General features: G+C 50.3%; 5 protein-coding genes across 5 annotated transcripts; 2 read left to right on the forward strand and 3 right to left on the reverse strand.

Annotated features, from left to right (window-relative positions):
- Positions 1 to 160: 160 nt before the first annotated feature.
- MRS44_012956 (uncharacterized protein) lies at positions 161 to 1,993 on the reverse strand (the record flags this gene model as incomplete). The annotated part of the gene is made up of 8 exons (XM_065618975.1): positions 161 to 286; positions 340 to 453; positions 507 to 1,140; positions 1,196 to 1,281; positions 1,329 to 1,388; positions 1,438 to 1,532; positions 1,585 to 1,861; positions 1,907 to 1,993. The coding sequence occupies 8 exons, from the start codon at positions 1,991 to 1,993 to the stop codon at positions 161 to 163; spliced, it is 1,479 nt and encodes a 492-aa protein (XP_065475047.1).
- Positions 1,994 to 2,392: 399 nt separating this feature from the next.
- Positions 2,393 to 4,141, forward strand: MRS44_012957 (uncharacterized protein; the record flags this gene model as incomplete). Its single annotated transcript, XM_065618976.1, has 6 exons — positions 2,393 to 2,443; positions 2,878 to 2,979; positions 3,032 to 3,185; positions 3,232 to 3,555; positions 3,605 to 3,827; positions 3,880 to 4,141. 6 exons carry the CDS (start codon positions 2,393 to 2,395, stop codon positions 4,139 to 4,141), a joined length of 1,116 nt encoding a protein of 371 aa, XP_065475048.1.
- Positions 4,142 to 4,209: 68 nt separating this feature from the next.
- Positions 4,210 to 8,530, reverse strand: MRS44_012958 (uncharacterized protein; the record flags this gene model as incomplete). The annotated part of the gene is made up of 6 exons (XM_046280286.2): positions 4,210 to 6,398; positions 6,726 to 7,060; positions 7,117 to 7,384; positions 7,445 to 7,787; positions 7,844 to 8,106; positions 8,173 to 8,530. The coding sequence occupies 6 exons, from the start codon at positions 8,528 to 8,530 to the stop codon at positions 4,210 to 4,212; spliced, it is 3,756 nt and encodes a 1,251-aa protein (XP_046126459.2).
- A 2,273-nt stretch (positions 8,531 to 10,803) lies between these two features.
- On the reverse strand, positions 10,804 to 11,586 carry MRS44_012959 (uncharacterized protein; the record flags this gene model as incomplete). The annotated part of the gene is made up of 1 exon (XM_065618977.1): positions 10,804 to 11,586. One exon carries the CDS (start codon positions 11,584 to 11,586, stop codon positions 10,804 to 10,806), a length of 783 nt encoding a protein of 260 aa, XP_065475049.1.
- Positions 11,587 to 12,265: 679 nt separating this feature from the next.
- On the forward strand, positions 12,266 to 12,796 carry MRS44_012960 (uncharacterized protein; the record flags this gene model as incomplete). Its single annotated transcript, XM_065618978.1, has 1 exon — positions 12,266 to 12,796. The coding sequence occupies one exon, from the start codon at positions 12,266 to 12,268 to the stop codon at positions 12,794 to 12,796; it is 531 nt and encodes a 176-aa protein (XP_065475050.1).
- Between the last annotated feature and the right edge of the window lie 159 nt (positions 12,797 to 12,955).

The following is a 12,955-nucleotide window of genomic DNA, read 5'->3' on the forward strand; positions in this document are numbered from 1 at the left end:
TTAATGGCCAACACATCAGAACTTACTCCGTACCTACTCAACCGCCATTTATACCCGGTGATGTATGAGACCAAAGCTTGTATCCCCCCTGATCAAGCCGCTCTGCCTGAATGTTACCGCCTTTCCCTGAAACAACCACGTATCTACAGGCTTGCCCCCCCTAAACCGACTTCTCGACCTGGACGCACGATCCCCCGCCCTCCTCGCTGTCGCCCTTGGTCTCATGGGCGTTGAATGCATCTCCAGAGAAAACGTAATCAAGCTCTTCAAGTGTTTTCCCACTCGTCTAGAATTCGTTAGACAGGCCCTCATGAGAGGAATTGGAGTTAGAAAGCTCACCTCTGGGAGGAAGAAATAAGTGAAAGGAATGTTGAGGAGAATCATGACGCAAAACAAGATATAGAACTTCCAACCTGCGGTGTCGATGGCATATGGCGTGATGAGAGCAATGACCTTTGAGCTGGTGAGAATTGAAACTAGAGACCTCAGAAAGATGAAACACTCACAAATGTCCAGAGCCATTCAGAAAATGCGGCGACGGATGAGCCCACGTGTCGCAGCTCGAGGGGAGTAATCTCCGGAGCATATAGCCAAGGGATGCTATTCCAGGACATGCCGAAAGAGATCTCGTAGATGAATAGAAACGCTAGAGCCATGGCCGAGGTTGAAGGTGTGTTGACGGCGATGCCCGCAGTAAAGACAGCCATGGCAGTCAAGAGCGACACAGATCCTAACATGAGCATTGGTCGACGGCCAACTCTATCGAGCAGATACATGGGAGGAAACGTGCTCAGCCAGAAAGCAATCTGGATGCAGCCAGCGACGAGACTGCTGGTATCCTTGGACAAGCCAACGTTGGTCTCGAGAACGATTGTAACGTAGAAAGCAATGACGTTAATTCCCGTGAACTGCTGCCAGAGCTGGATCATGAAGCAGAGAACAAGTCGACGGGTATTCTTGACCGGGGTCTTGTCGTGGATGAGGTTCTTGAGGGAGAACTTTTCGGTTTGATGTTCGAGGTTCAGGGCCGTCTCGATCTCTTGCCGGACTGACTGGATGATTGGGTCATCTTCCTGACAGTCATACAATCGAGAGAGGACTTCAATCGCTTCGGTCCGATATTCGTGGGAGTAGAGCCATCTTCAATCAAGTTATCAGTTAGAGATGTTTACAAAAGGGGGTCCTCGTGTCTCACCTTGGGGTCTCTGGGAGAAAAGGGAGGGTAGCGACCGTCACCAAGGCAAAGACGTTCTGAAAAGCAATCGGGAATCGCCAGACGACCTGCTCTATATCAGCTAATGGCTCAATAGACATCTCAAATACACTACCTCTCCTGTGAGATGCTTGATGGTCCCATAATCAAGCCAGTAGGCCACGACTGTGCCAAACTAAAAGAGAGTCAGCTCTGATTGTATCAAGACGGAGGAGATCGCTTACAATCACGATTGAGAGTTGCACTGCAACAGCACGTCCCCTGTGCTTTGCATGTGAACACTCCGAGACATAGACTGGCACAATGCTCGTATTCATGCCTAGCGATGCAATGTTTAGCAGATATAAAGAACCAACAATATAAAGACTCACCGTTACCGACTCCAGAGATGAGTCTGCCCACAATGAGTTGCGCCGCGCCAAAAGCAGCGGATTGGATAATGCCTCCAATGATCATGATGATGCAGCCCCAAATGATGATCTTGCGTCGACCCCATTTGTTTCCAATCAAGGAGGCTACAATGCATCCAACCAAGCAACCAATGTTGTACAACGCGACAATCAAGCCCAGGAAGCTGGGACTCGGATTGCCGATAGCATCGAGGAAGCTGGGCTGGGTAACAAGACCACCCAACACGCCCTTCGACTCCTTGTTGGCTGCTTGAACATGACAGAGGGATCAAGAGACACTTACCTGGTCGTAACCAAAAAGCAAGTAGGCGCTTCCAGCACTGAAGGTGATTGCAGCTTGGAGATACCTTCCACGCAGTTTGGTGAACATGTTGATGCGCCGTCAGTGACGGGGACGCGAGGTGAGAGGAATGTTGAGCGTGTTTGGCAGTTGATGTGACAGAGTCAAACGGATCAGTCAGCGTATGATATTATTGGCTGAGAACAAACTGCTTCTGTGAACGTCGGCTCGATGGCTTTATAATGCAGATATCATAGTCGAATCGACCGTTTCCCCACGTTTGGTCTCGAACCCCAGAATCTCCAGATCCCCAGGTTGTAGCATGTACCACAGGTCCACCGTTCAGCGCCACGTCACTCAGATCGTGTCGGATTTGGGCCGCCGGGCCCCATTAGCTTGCGCCGGAGTAACTGACTCATGCCAACTTGGTGCGCTATGCAAGGATGGAGGATAGCCCGTGGGGTAACTAATGTCGCTCTTGACTGACTCATGAAGGCCTTCAACCTTTACGTTCAAGAGTCGGAAACTAATTCCGTGGAAGTCAATGGCCAATCACGGCAGACTCATAGGGGTGTATTGATCTCCAACATAGTGCTAGCTAGGTAGTCGATGCTCTCTAGGCGACCTGATCAGTCAGGCGGCTAATCAAAGAACCGCTGCCCATGAACTGAGTCATTATCCAGGTACTCTTTTGCATTGGTTCCAATGCTTTTTAATGTCGAATGTTCACCGTAAGATCCTGCTAGGTCTATGCTTGTTTTACAGCTAGTCATCAAACGAAGACTCTTATCCCTGAAGCCGTCTATCCAGTCTCTCACGATTCCCCAATACAACGTGTCTACAGTATCGAACCACGTTCGAGCCGATCATCATGGGTTCCAAGGAGACAAACACCATGCTTGCCGCGCAATACAACAAGGCAAGACCCATGACCCCTCCCCCAGACCTCGAACAATGACTAACAGCTTACACAGCTGAGCAACAAGGTTGAAGTTAACCGTATCGATATCCCTGGTTACAAGGACAACGAGATCCTTATCAAAACAAGGAGTGCTTCACTATGTCATTCAGACTTGGTATGCTACCTTGACCTGCAGACTGCTCCAGTGGACTGACACTCCACGCCAGATGCTTTTCTGGGGCCATACGGCCGAGGAGCCCCCCACCGATAAGATCACGATCGGACACGAGAATACAGGTTACGTGGTCGGTGTTGGAAAAGATGTCAAGGGTTTCAAGGTTGGCGATCTTGTTGGCTGCCTCGGTTGCAGTTACGCCTGTTGTAAGTGGACAACGTCTCGAAAGCAGTTCTATGCTGACACCATCAGATGATTGCGAGGGATGCCAAGTCCACAACCTGTTTTGCGAAGAAGGAACAGGAAAAATGCACGGCTTTTCGTGCCCTGGTCACTTTGCCGAGTATTCCGTTTCTGACTATCGGAATGCCATGGTTCTGCCCAAGGGTATGAACCCAGACACATCTGCGCCGCTCTTTTGCGCTGGGGTCACTGGTCAGCATCCATCCCTCGTCCATACCGCCGAGATCAAAGGGCTTACTAACGTCTTGTCAGCCTATCATGCTATCCGGGGATGTGAGCTTCGTGAGGGACAGTGGATCGCCATTGTGGGCTGCGGTGGCCTTGGGCATCTAGGTACGTCCTCAAGATTCTATCAACAACTGACACGCTAACGCAATGGAAGCTGTGCAATATGCCAAGGCACTAAAGCTCAAGGTTGTCGGCATCGACATTTCCAAATCTCAGCTTGACGATGCGAAAAGCCTAGGCGCCGACTATGTCATCAACACACTTGAGGAACGGGACTACGAAACCAAGATCAAGAAGATCACGGGTGGTGGCTGCCATGCTGCTGCCGTATTCAGCGCTTCCAATGTGGCATACGAAAGTGCCCCAAGGACATTGCGGTAAGTCAAAGCCGATCGATTTCATCTCAATATAGACTAACCTGTCTTGTAGAATCAACGGGCTTTTGATGGTTGCTGGGATCCCACAAAAGCCATTGTCCATCAGCGCTCTCGACATTCTCCTTGGCAAATACCGGATTGCCGGCCGTAGCAGTGGTATTCCTAAGAACATGCCGGAAGCTATCAACTTCAGTCATGAAAATGGCATCCAAGCACACATGACGACGTTTAAAGACATAAACGACATTCACAGAGTGATTGATTTGATGAATTCTGGCAAGGCAGCAGGAAGATTTGGAATAGTGTTAGATTAAATGTTATCCGAAACATGCTAGTCCTCTTTATATCAGTTGAGCCAGAGAAGGTAGTCACCTTCGTCTAACTATTGCATCTGAAGCCACTGATCCATGCCCTTTCTAGCTTGCTCAAGCTCTGCCGCCTCTCCATCCATCAGCCCCTCCACAAAGGCAGTCCCCACGACAGTATACGAGCCCAGATCCGTCCTCCGTAGAAGGACAGGGACATCAGAGCCTTTCAGCACGCAAAGCCTATCGTCGACTGCAGTTCCACGTGGTGCAAGGCCCAAATAACCGCTAGTCGTGCCAATCAGCCTCCAGTTCGTCCTCAGTCTGATCAGACCCAATTCCATTCTCTGCCAGGATTCGCCGACCATTCCCTTGGGCCACTCCATCATTATGTCCCTCAGGTTTCTGTCAAATCCCAGCTGTCGAAAATCTGCGCCGGGAGCAAAGCACTTGCGGAATTGGGCCTCAAATTCGACTGGGTCTGTAGAAAACCGCAGATCGCGCAGCACTTTGTCCTGTTGCTGAGGCTCTAACTGATCCAAGGCCCTGGTTATGTGATAAAAAAGAGAGAGGTCGCGGATAATCGTTGATCTGCTTACGGTTCTCGACTGATCCCTGTGCAACAGCCGGAAGAAAGCATTTAGGGCTCCTGATTCAGTTTTATATCGCTTGCCCTGCGAAAGGGCGGTTGTGGCACTTTTCAGCAAGTCCACCCTCGTTAATCCATACACAGGATCCTGAGCAACAAAGCGAACCGTGTCAACCTCAATGCCCCAGGCAAACAGGCTCTTTGTCCTGGCGACGACAAACGGGAGTTTGCTTGAGTCATCTCCAAAAACTCCTCTATCCGCATACCCAGTTTCCATCCTTGGTGATATGGGAAGCTTCCCGTCGGCCGGGAAGTTGGGCGCCCAACTGGGAAAGTCGGCCTCGGACCCGTAGATGCCAGTTCCGGCGTGAGATAGGAACGAAAGAGTGGTAATATACCTAGTGATTCTCATATCACGGCAAGTCTCGACCCAGGCGGCCGTGTACTCGATGTAGACATCCGAGACCGTCTTGTTGTAGTCTGGGACAATTGGGATTTCAGTAATGGCGAGAAGCCCATAGATGTAATCCCTGGGGTCTGTAGCCTTGCGACCACTTGCAAAACTTGACATGACCCAGCTATAGTTCCGAGTTTGAGGTACTTTCGCTCTATTCCTGAAAATCCCTCTTGCGAAGCATGGCTGTTCTATGTTACTGACGCTCGCCAACTCAGTCGCCAATGCCGACCACACGCTTGGAGACAAGTAGTTTGGTCTTGGTAGGGATAATTTGCGAATATTTTTACGCATCAGTTCAAAACCCCGTTGAAAGGTAAAGAGCGTATGCCAACCAACCGATTCCAAGCCGTTGCTGATGAAGAGCAGTTTACGGGCCAGTACAACCTCTTGAAAGATCCACACGCGAGTCCAGTAAGGATCTCTCACAAAGGTAGCCACAGCGGACCAAGCAAGGTTTCGGAAACCCGATCCCGATTGCTCAGGGCCGTCGTCGGAACAAAGAGAAGGATGTCCTTGCAGCCAATCCAGCCGAGAAACCTTCTCTTCATTGAACCTTCGCGCCGTATCATCATACATCTCTCTGGCAAGCAGCTTTATTGTAGAGAAAGCGAGCGAATGATCCCCGGGGCCGAGCCACGCGAGGACAACAGCTGCGCTTTTGTAGATGCGGCTCATGAGCTGGACTTGCTGGGTCCGTTCATCGGGGTCTTGTTGGTTGATACACACTGCATCAACCCATAGGCTTTGAACCCGATAGGGGGACCGCCTCGATGTCCAGTTGCCACAGATGTGTTTCAAGGCTGCAGCGAGGTTCTTGGTCACTGGGAATGATTGGTTGTCCAAAGAAATGGCCTCTTTGATGTTTGGATCGCCCCACACATATGACAGGGCGGCAAAGGCGGGATTGTCGTCAAGGCAGACCGTGTCGAGCCGGAGGCTGTCGTCATCCTTGGGTGGGATGCGAACGACTCGGATCTCAGATTTGACCCGGTCGAGCGGCTTGTAGATGAAAGAGGATGATAGATCCATCCTAGGAATGGAAGTGGGAGTGAGCGGGCGGCAATGCACAGATAGGATGAACACGTCCAGCCAGGGTGAGGGATAAGATTGGAATGAGGCATGGAGGGAAGGAGGGGTAATCAGCAAGTTGGTATTTGCACAGCCTGCTTCAGGTGCCTGCTCGGCTGCCTGTCCTAGTTGGCTTAGCCGTGGTGGGAGACCTGTGGCTTGGTCAGCCTACAGGGCTGAATCAGACTCGGGACTTTGGCGTGATTTATTTAACTGATTGTTGGCTTAGGTATTGCGAATTCTGGTGTGGGTTGAGCTTTTAGACGATGGCGAGGCAATATAATAAACCATGGCTTCACTCTTAAGAATTAACATGCGGCTTAGAACTAGGGGTCCTCAGGAGTTAAGAGTCAAGGTAGGGCAAGCCTGTCCCTGCTCCCCACGGGACCCTAGCGGATTGAGCTCTCATCACTTCAGTGATCCACAGGATGCTACACAGAGATAACCTATACTTGTAATAACTTTTGCTTAGTTATTACCCGTAACAGCACCCCAGATCCAGGCTGCCCAGCTGCCCAGCACATATACCAACAACACCAGGAAACAAGCCTTGCTGATCGCTCTACCCCTCTCACCAGCGGATCCATGGAAATGCGCCTTCCTCTCGTTTATCATATCTCCGAACCGGATTCTTTGCTTTCGTGTGAATTGCAAGATTTGGAGGTCGGTGGCCCACCAGCATCCAACCAACATGGCTAAAGACACGACAGTAGAGGCGGTGGCGAGAAACACGTAGACGATTGTGACACGGTCATACGAATTATTATCAGCGTCTTGAATGACGCCAGTAATAATACGAATGATGATGTTGGTCCTGGTCTAGGAGTTAGTTGCGTTGCATTTAGTTAGGAATTCATAGCCATGACATACGCATTATTCATTGTCACCTTGGCAGCGTAGGCAGTGCCAAAGACATCTTGATGCCACATACTGGTCCGGATTCCCTCAATGATCGTCACCGGGCCAAACGTCTTGAAAATGGCGTAGAATGCGTAGGAAGCTGCGGCACTGGTGGTTGTGGTGCCCCAGTTGATAAGTCCCATTGACAACAGCATTCCTGTGCCACAGACAACCATCTGCGTCACACGATGGCCATATACGTCGATGGCAGCACCAATAAAAGGACTAAGGAAAAAACCTATAAACCAGATCAGTATCATCGGTTTGATAGAATAACAAGGGTGTGTGCATGACCTACCGGCATACTGAGACAACGATGCGTACCAACCCGCAGCGACGGCATCAACTCCGAAGCGGTGCTCGGCAAGCTCGGTCGCGTTCTGAGAGTAGACATTAGAACAGCTTGTCTGGACCATAGAGAAAAGCATGATAGTCCAAAACACCCAAGGTAATTCGAGAATTTTGCGAAACTCGAACTTTCGGTTGTTCTCAACAAGAAGCTCGCCCGTGGCAGGATCAGGTGGTGCCCGAAAGCGCGTGCGGGCAAGCTTGGTAAAGAAGAAGAAGACAAGCGTGCACACGTTTGTGAAAATTGAGACGCATGCTCCGATCCAAAAGACCCAGGCAAAGTTCCCGAGATTCTAAAGAGAGGTTAACGGCGGCGATGATAAAAAGATGAGGGACAAGATTTCAATACCTTGGCGATGACATTGGCCGTAGAGCTTCCAAGAAAGCCGCCAATTCTAGCGATCCCAATTTGAAGACCAATCGTGGTCCCAAATCCTCCACTAGGGGCAAACCATGCTGAAAACACCCTGTAATAAGCAATTTGTGTGGCGATGTCTCCTAATGCTGCGACGATTTTCCCAAAGATCATCAGTGGATAGGACTTGCAAATCGCTGCACCTGCGATAACAAATGCTCCCGCAGTCATGATCAAATTTCCGTAGAGCATAGCTCCTGCTCAATCCGTTAGATATACGTGCTCTTTAATAGGGTAACAAGAAGGTGAATAATGGAACATACCAGCGCCACCAATCCGGTCTGTCACAATGCCAGAGATCATGGTTAAGAGAGTGACCATGAGCTCTTCACTAGCCTCTAGCAATGCAAATTGCGTATTGTTGATGCCTAGCTCTTTCTTAACCGTGCTCTTTAACGACGAGGTCAGCCTAGCAGACCAGGAAGCCCCGAAGCTAATGAGACAGATGAGCAGGACCGAGCCGAGTTTCCATTTCGTTGGAACAAATGGCCGGCTATCAACATCTTCAGAATTTGACTCTGGTGATATGTTTGGATCGGCTGGGACTTCCTGAGGTGTTGAAAGACTGACTTCCCTCGAAGCCGAAATGGGATCTTCCTTGGTATAATCAATGACAGCCATGGTGAAAACGTGGGCGCTCTGAAACGCTGGAGTCTGGAGAAGTAAAGGTCGGGCACAGTACGTGAGAGCCAAGAGGGACGGTATTTGTATTGAATATTAAAAGAGGTATAACGGGTAGCTTTTCCACACAGATCAGATAACGGCGGCCTACCGGTATCGGGGACGTCTTTCGTGATCTAGAACATCTTGTTGCTCCACATGTTCCACGACGCAAAAGTTTATTAGCGATTAAGTGGATTTAAGAAGATGGTAAGGTCTTGGCCTGCATAAATCGCTCACTTATATATGAACAGGATCACGCGAAAGATAATCACCACCCTCTCTAATGGCTGCCTCTAACACGGCAAAAAACGTTGGTCTGTCCGCTATCCCTTAACCGAGTAACTAGCGTGTTGGCTTGCGGCCCAATCTTGTTAAGCTTGGATTTAGAGTTAACTGTGCGGCCCACCCCTGTTCCGTTTTATGGCGCCATGGGAGCGGAACTGGCCCGTCTTGATCATCAAACATCCCCAATGTTCGTCAACTTGGGCCCTTGAAATGGCCCGAGGCGATCCATTGAACTACCCTGATTGCTTTTTTGTCTCAGGTCTTTGCAATAAGAGGCCCCTCAGCTCGACCGCTTGATCAATCGAAAGCTGGAGACTTAAAATCCAGCTCATGGATAGATATACCGAAGTTGACTCTTTTTGTTCATATTTCCAGTTGGGAAACCCCGGCCAGTCACTCAGCGGCTACGGTAGCGGGTTCGAACGGGGCCCGCGGCCCTCATACCCGCATACGGGCAACTGGCCGGCGCGTTGGGGTCTAGAGCTTACCGGCCCATAAGCCATGGTGGCCGGGGGGAGGTTGTTCCTCAGTTGCAAAGAAGGAGGGTTCTTTATCGCTAGGCTGTTTTCCCTACCCTTGGCTTCCCTTCCTCTCGCGGCTAGCTTGGGAGGATAAGAGGAGAATCGCTTTGTATTACTGTGCACGATGAGTAGCTAGCTCGCGCGCCTTACTGTGGATCTAAATAAAGATCACAATTACTGGTGGTGTCCTTGATGGTCTTGGAACCGACGCGACTTGGGGGACGCCCCTTAACATGATAACTCGTCTTCGGATCGATCAGGTAGAAGACTGATTTGCTCATGTATACGAAGATGTCGACATAACCAAACAAATGAAGTTGAGCTGGGTGGCTGCTAAACCACTCAGGATCCTCATCGTCAGCGGCGTTACGACACCTTGGCTACTTTCTCCACCACTCATACCCTTCTCTCTACACGAGCCAGCCCAGTTTAAGGTGATCCACAATATCCGCAGCACTGTGCCATCAGAAGAATGGGAAAGGGCTTTCTTCTCTGAAACACCCTCTCGGGGAGACCTCCTGCCTCGGGGAACATCCCATCATCTGGAAACTACTGTGTTAGCATTGGGGTATGATGCTATGATGTGTTGATAATGTCTTCTTTGTAATAATTGAAGCCCGGCCCTTGATGGGATAACTGAGGCAGAAGACCCCTCAAGTTTGGGCAGTTCTTTGTGGTGCCGTCACTGTTGATGAATCTCTTGACATCCTAAAGAAATCTCTCTCGCCATCAGGTAATGCCGAACCTGTGGTAGAGCTGGCTGTTCAAGGCACAAGATTCACTCGGCTTTCAACAGCCATGTCATTTTATGCCCTCCGTGCTCTTGCCCTCATCGATGGACCCCTTTATGACGACATGTTTCATTCCTTCTGGGATTCCTGGAGGGCGTAGCTATTACAGAATCTGACAACTTGGTGGGAAGAAACAGTGTCACTGAGGTCGGACTGCCATGCGTGGGCATGTGCCTCACTTTTGAGTTCATGGCTGAGATTGCGGACTTCCAAACTGCTGAGCCAGGTTGGGAAGTGATTCGTTTCAAGCCCAGGGTCAAGCTTTTCTCTCAATTTTCCGCCACGGTTTCTGTCAGTGGTGAATCTTCTGGGCTGGGCTTAGTGAAGTGGCAGACCCAATGAAATGTTACCCAAATATCGCTTCGTATACGAGCAGACAATTAGCCGAAGGAAGATTTGCTCACTGTACGCGTGTCGTTCCCCGATGGAAGAGACGAGACCTTTCGGAGTTTGGAGGTGTCTGTTGAGTTCTCCTCTTAGATGTCACACGTACAGACATTAAAGGTGTCAAGCCAGGCCGTCTCGTTCATTTCATTGGATGTACGAGAGTAGATCTATGCTTGAACTTTGAAGATGATGCCTCTGGTATACCTTCGGGACTCAATATAAAAATTATTCTTCTGCTTCCCTAAGCTTAGTATGGAGACAGTTTTGTGAGCTTTTGATAGTTGAATGTGATAACCATAAGCCTCCCTGCGATGGGCTTGAGAAGCACCGATGAGTCGTGAACTTCGGCATCTTGTTCGCTATACTCGACAGGAATGAGAATGAAGGGTTGGCCATTCCAAGTGATCCATTTCCTGCTGTTGTCTATCCCAATCCCGGTTTTCGCCTCAAAAACCGGAAACAAGGCGAAATTCTCCTCCTCCGAGAGCACGGGCGAGAGATCTACGGGATTTGCGGAGAATGTTGACTCGGTACTCATAGTTTCGTGCTCAACCACGCGGGCTAAGTTGATGCCAATGAGACCGGAATTAGTTAGAAGCTGTGTATCGCCATTTTCGAATGATAGCCGCGAGCTCGGTGCGCCAGTATCCCATGAACCCAGGAGATTACCAGTACTGACTTGCCAAATGCTGACCACGCCATCATTCGATGCTATGGCCACCAGTTTTGCGTGTGACGAAATGGCCAGACACCTGATGTCCCATTCCTTGCCCGGTGGCTTACGGATCGTTCGGACATGCCGCCCAGTGGAGATATCCCATACGTTGATGATTCCTCCTTGGTCTGCTCCTACCACTGTCGAGTCCGATGAGAAAACCAATAATGAAATGTATCCTTGGGTAAAGGTGTTTAGCGTTCGGATGCATTTTCTCGTGGCAACTTGCCAGATTTGTATAGTTCCGAGATAGCCCGTTGCAATTAGCTCCGATGAAAGCGAGAATACTGCCTCGTAGAGGTCGTTGCCTTTCATCGGTTGTTCAAGGGCTAGCAATTGCGTGCCGGTTTGAATGTCCTAAACCAACACCCGCCCGTCCATCACGAGCGCGCTCTTCGAGTCAGGCGAAAAGACAAGCCGTTCATGAGGGTGTTTGCTGTTGAATTCATGCCGGCATCTTCCTGTAATCGTTTCCCGAATCGTCCAGGTCGCAGTTTCGAAATCAAAGGACGCATATAGGCTAAGATCTGGCGAGATGGCGCTGGCCATCTTTTCGATCCTTGATGTTTGCGGTTGCGAACAGTCGTCCTCGACTAGACTGACTTGACAAACTTTGACCTCGCCGTGGTCCGTTGCAGACGCTATCAGCTTCAAATCGGCCGATATGGCGACTGCAGTTGATCCAAAAACACTACCATTTCTCACATTGCGACGCTGTCGGCACGCTCCAGACTCAGTATACCAAGTTTCCGTCGTCCTAAAGCCTGCAGAAATCTTGACTATTGAATCAGGGGATGGCGCAGTGGCGGTAAAACAACGGCTCCCATCATTTAGCAGCTCATGCAATAACTGGCCTGTATCAGCCTGCCAAGTAGACATCGCCACGCTTTCGGGGTCTGAGATGACCAATACCGACCCGGAACGAAACATCAGGTCCGGCGAGCGTTGGTATTTGCAGAGCACCTGGAGTGGCTGGCATGATTCGATGGGAAAAATGACGATTTCGCCCTCCGTGTCATCGCCTGGGCACTCCACGTCATCCATGATGACCGTGTCTGAGGGCGTTGCCGGTACCGCCTCCGAGTCCGGTGAGGCGCTCAATTCCCGCTCCTTGGGCGGCATCGACTCAGGCAAAGAGAGAGAGGTGGTCAAGGTCAGCAGAGGCAGAGACGCGGCTGGCCTTGTTGTTGGTTTGTCGTCCGAGAGCGAGGAGGCTGCCACTGCGATCAAGTTTGAATCACTGGAGAATGCCATCCTGGAAATGGCACCACCCTCTGGCGCCACTAATGTCTTGACACGGATCCAGTTGTCCCTCTGCCAGATCATCATTGTTCCACCATCTGATCCGGATGCCAGTAGCTTTTCATCCGCCGAGACAGCCAAGGCCCTGACGGGCCTACGATGCCCTTCAAGTTTTGAGACAAGCCGACCAGTCTCCAATTCCCAAATTCGGATACCCCCCATACTTGATCCAGACGCTATCAGACCTGGTGTCAATAGGCTCATGGAAGTGACATTACTCTGAGGGTGACAGAGATGGTAAACACAATCCCCAGTCACAACCCTCCAGACCTGTATCTGTGCGAATGAAACCACAATGAGTAGGGCGGAATCAGTTGAGAAGGTCACCGAGTTCACTCCTTCCCAAATGGCGACGCCATTTTCCTTGTCTAAAACCGTTACA

The sequence above is a fragment of the Fusarium solani genome (assembly GCF_023522795.1).
Source record: "Fusarium solani strain SB1 chromosome Unknown bctg00000008, whole genome shotgun sequence".
NCBI lineage: Eukaryota > Fungi > Ascomycota > Sordariomycetes > Hypocreales > Nectriaceae > Fusarium > Fusarium solani.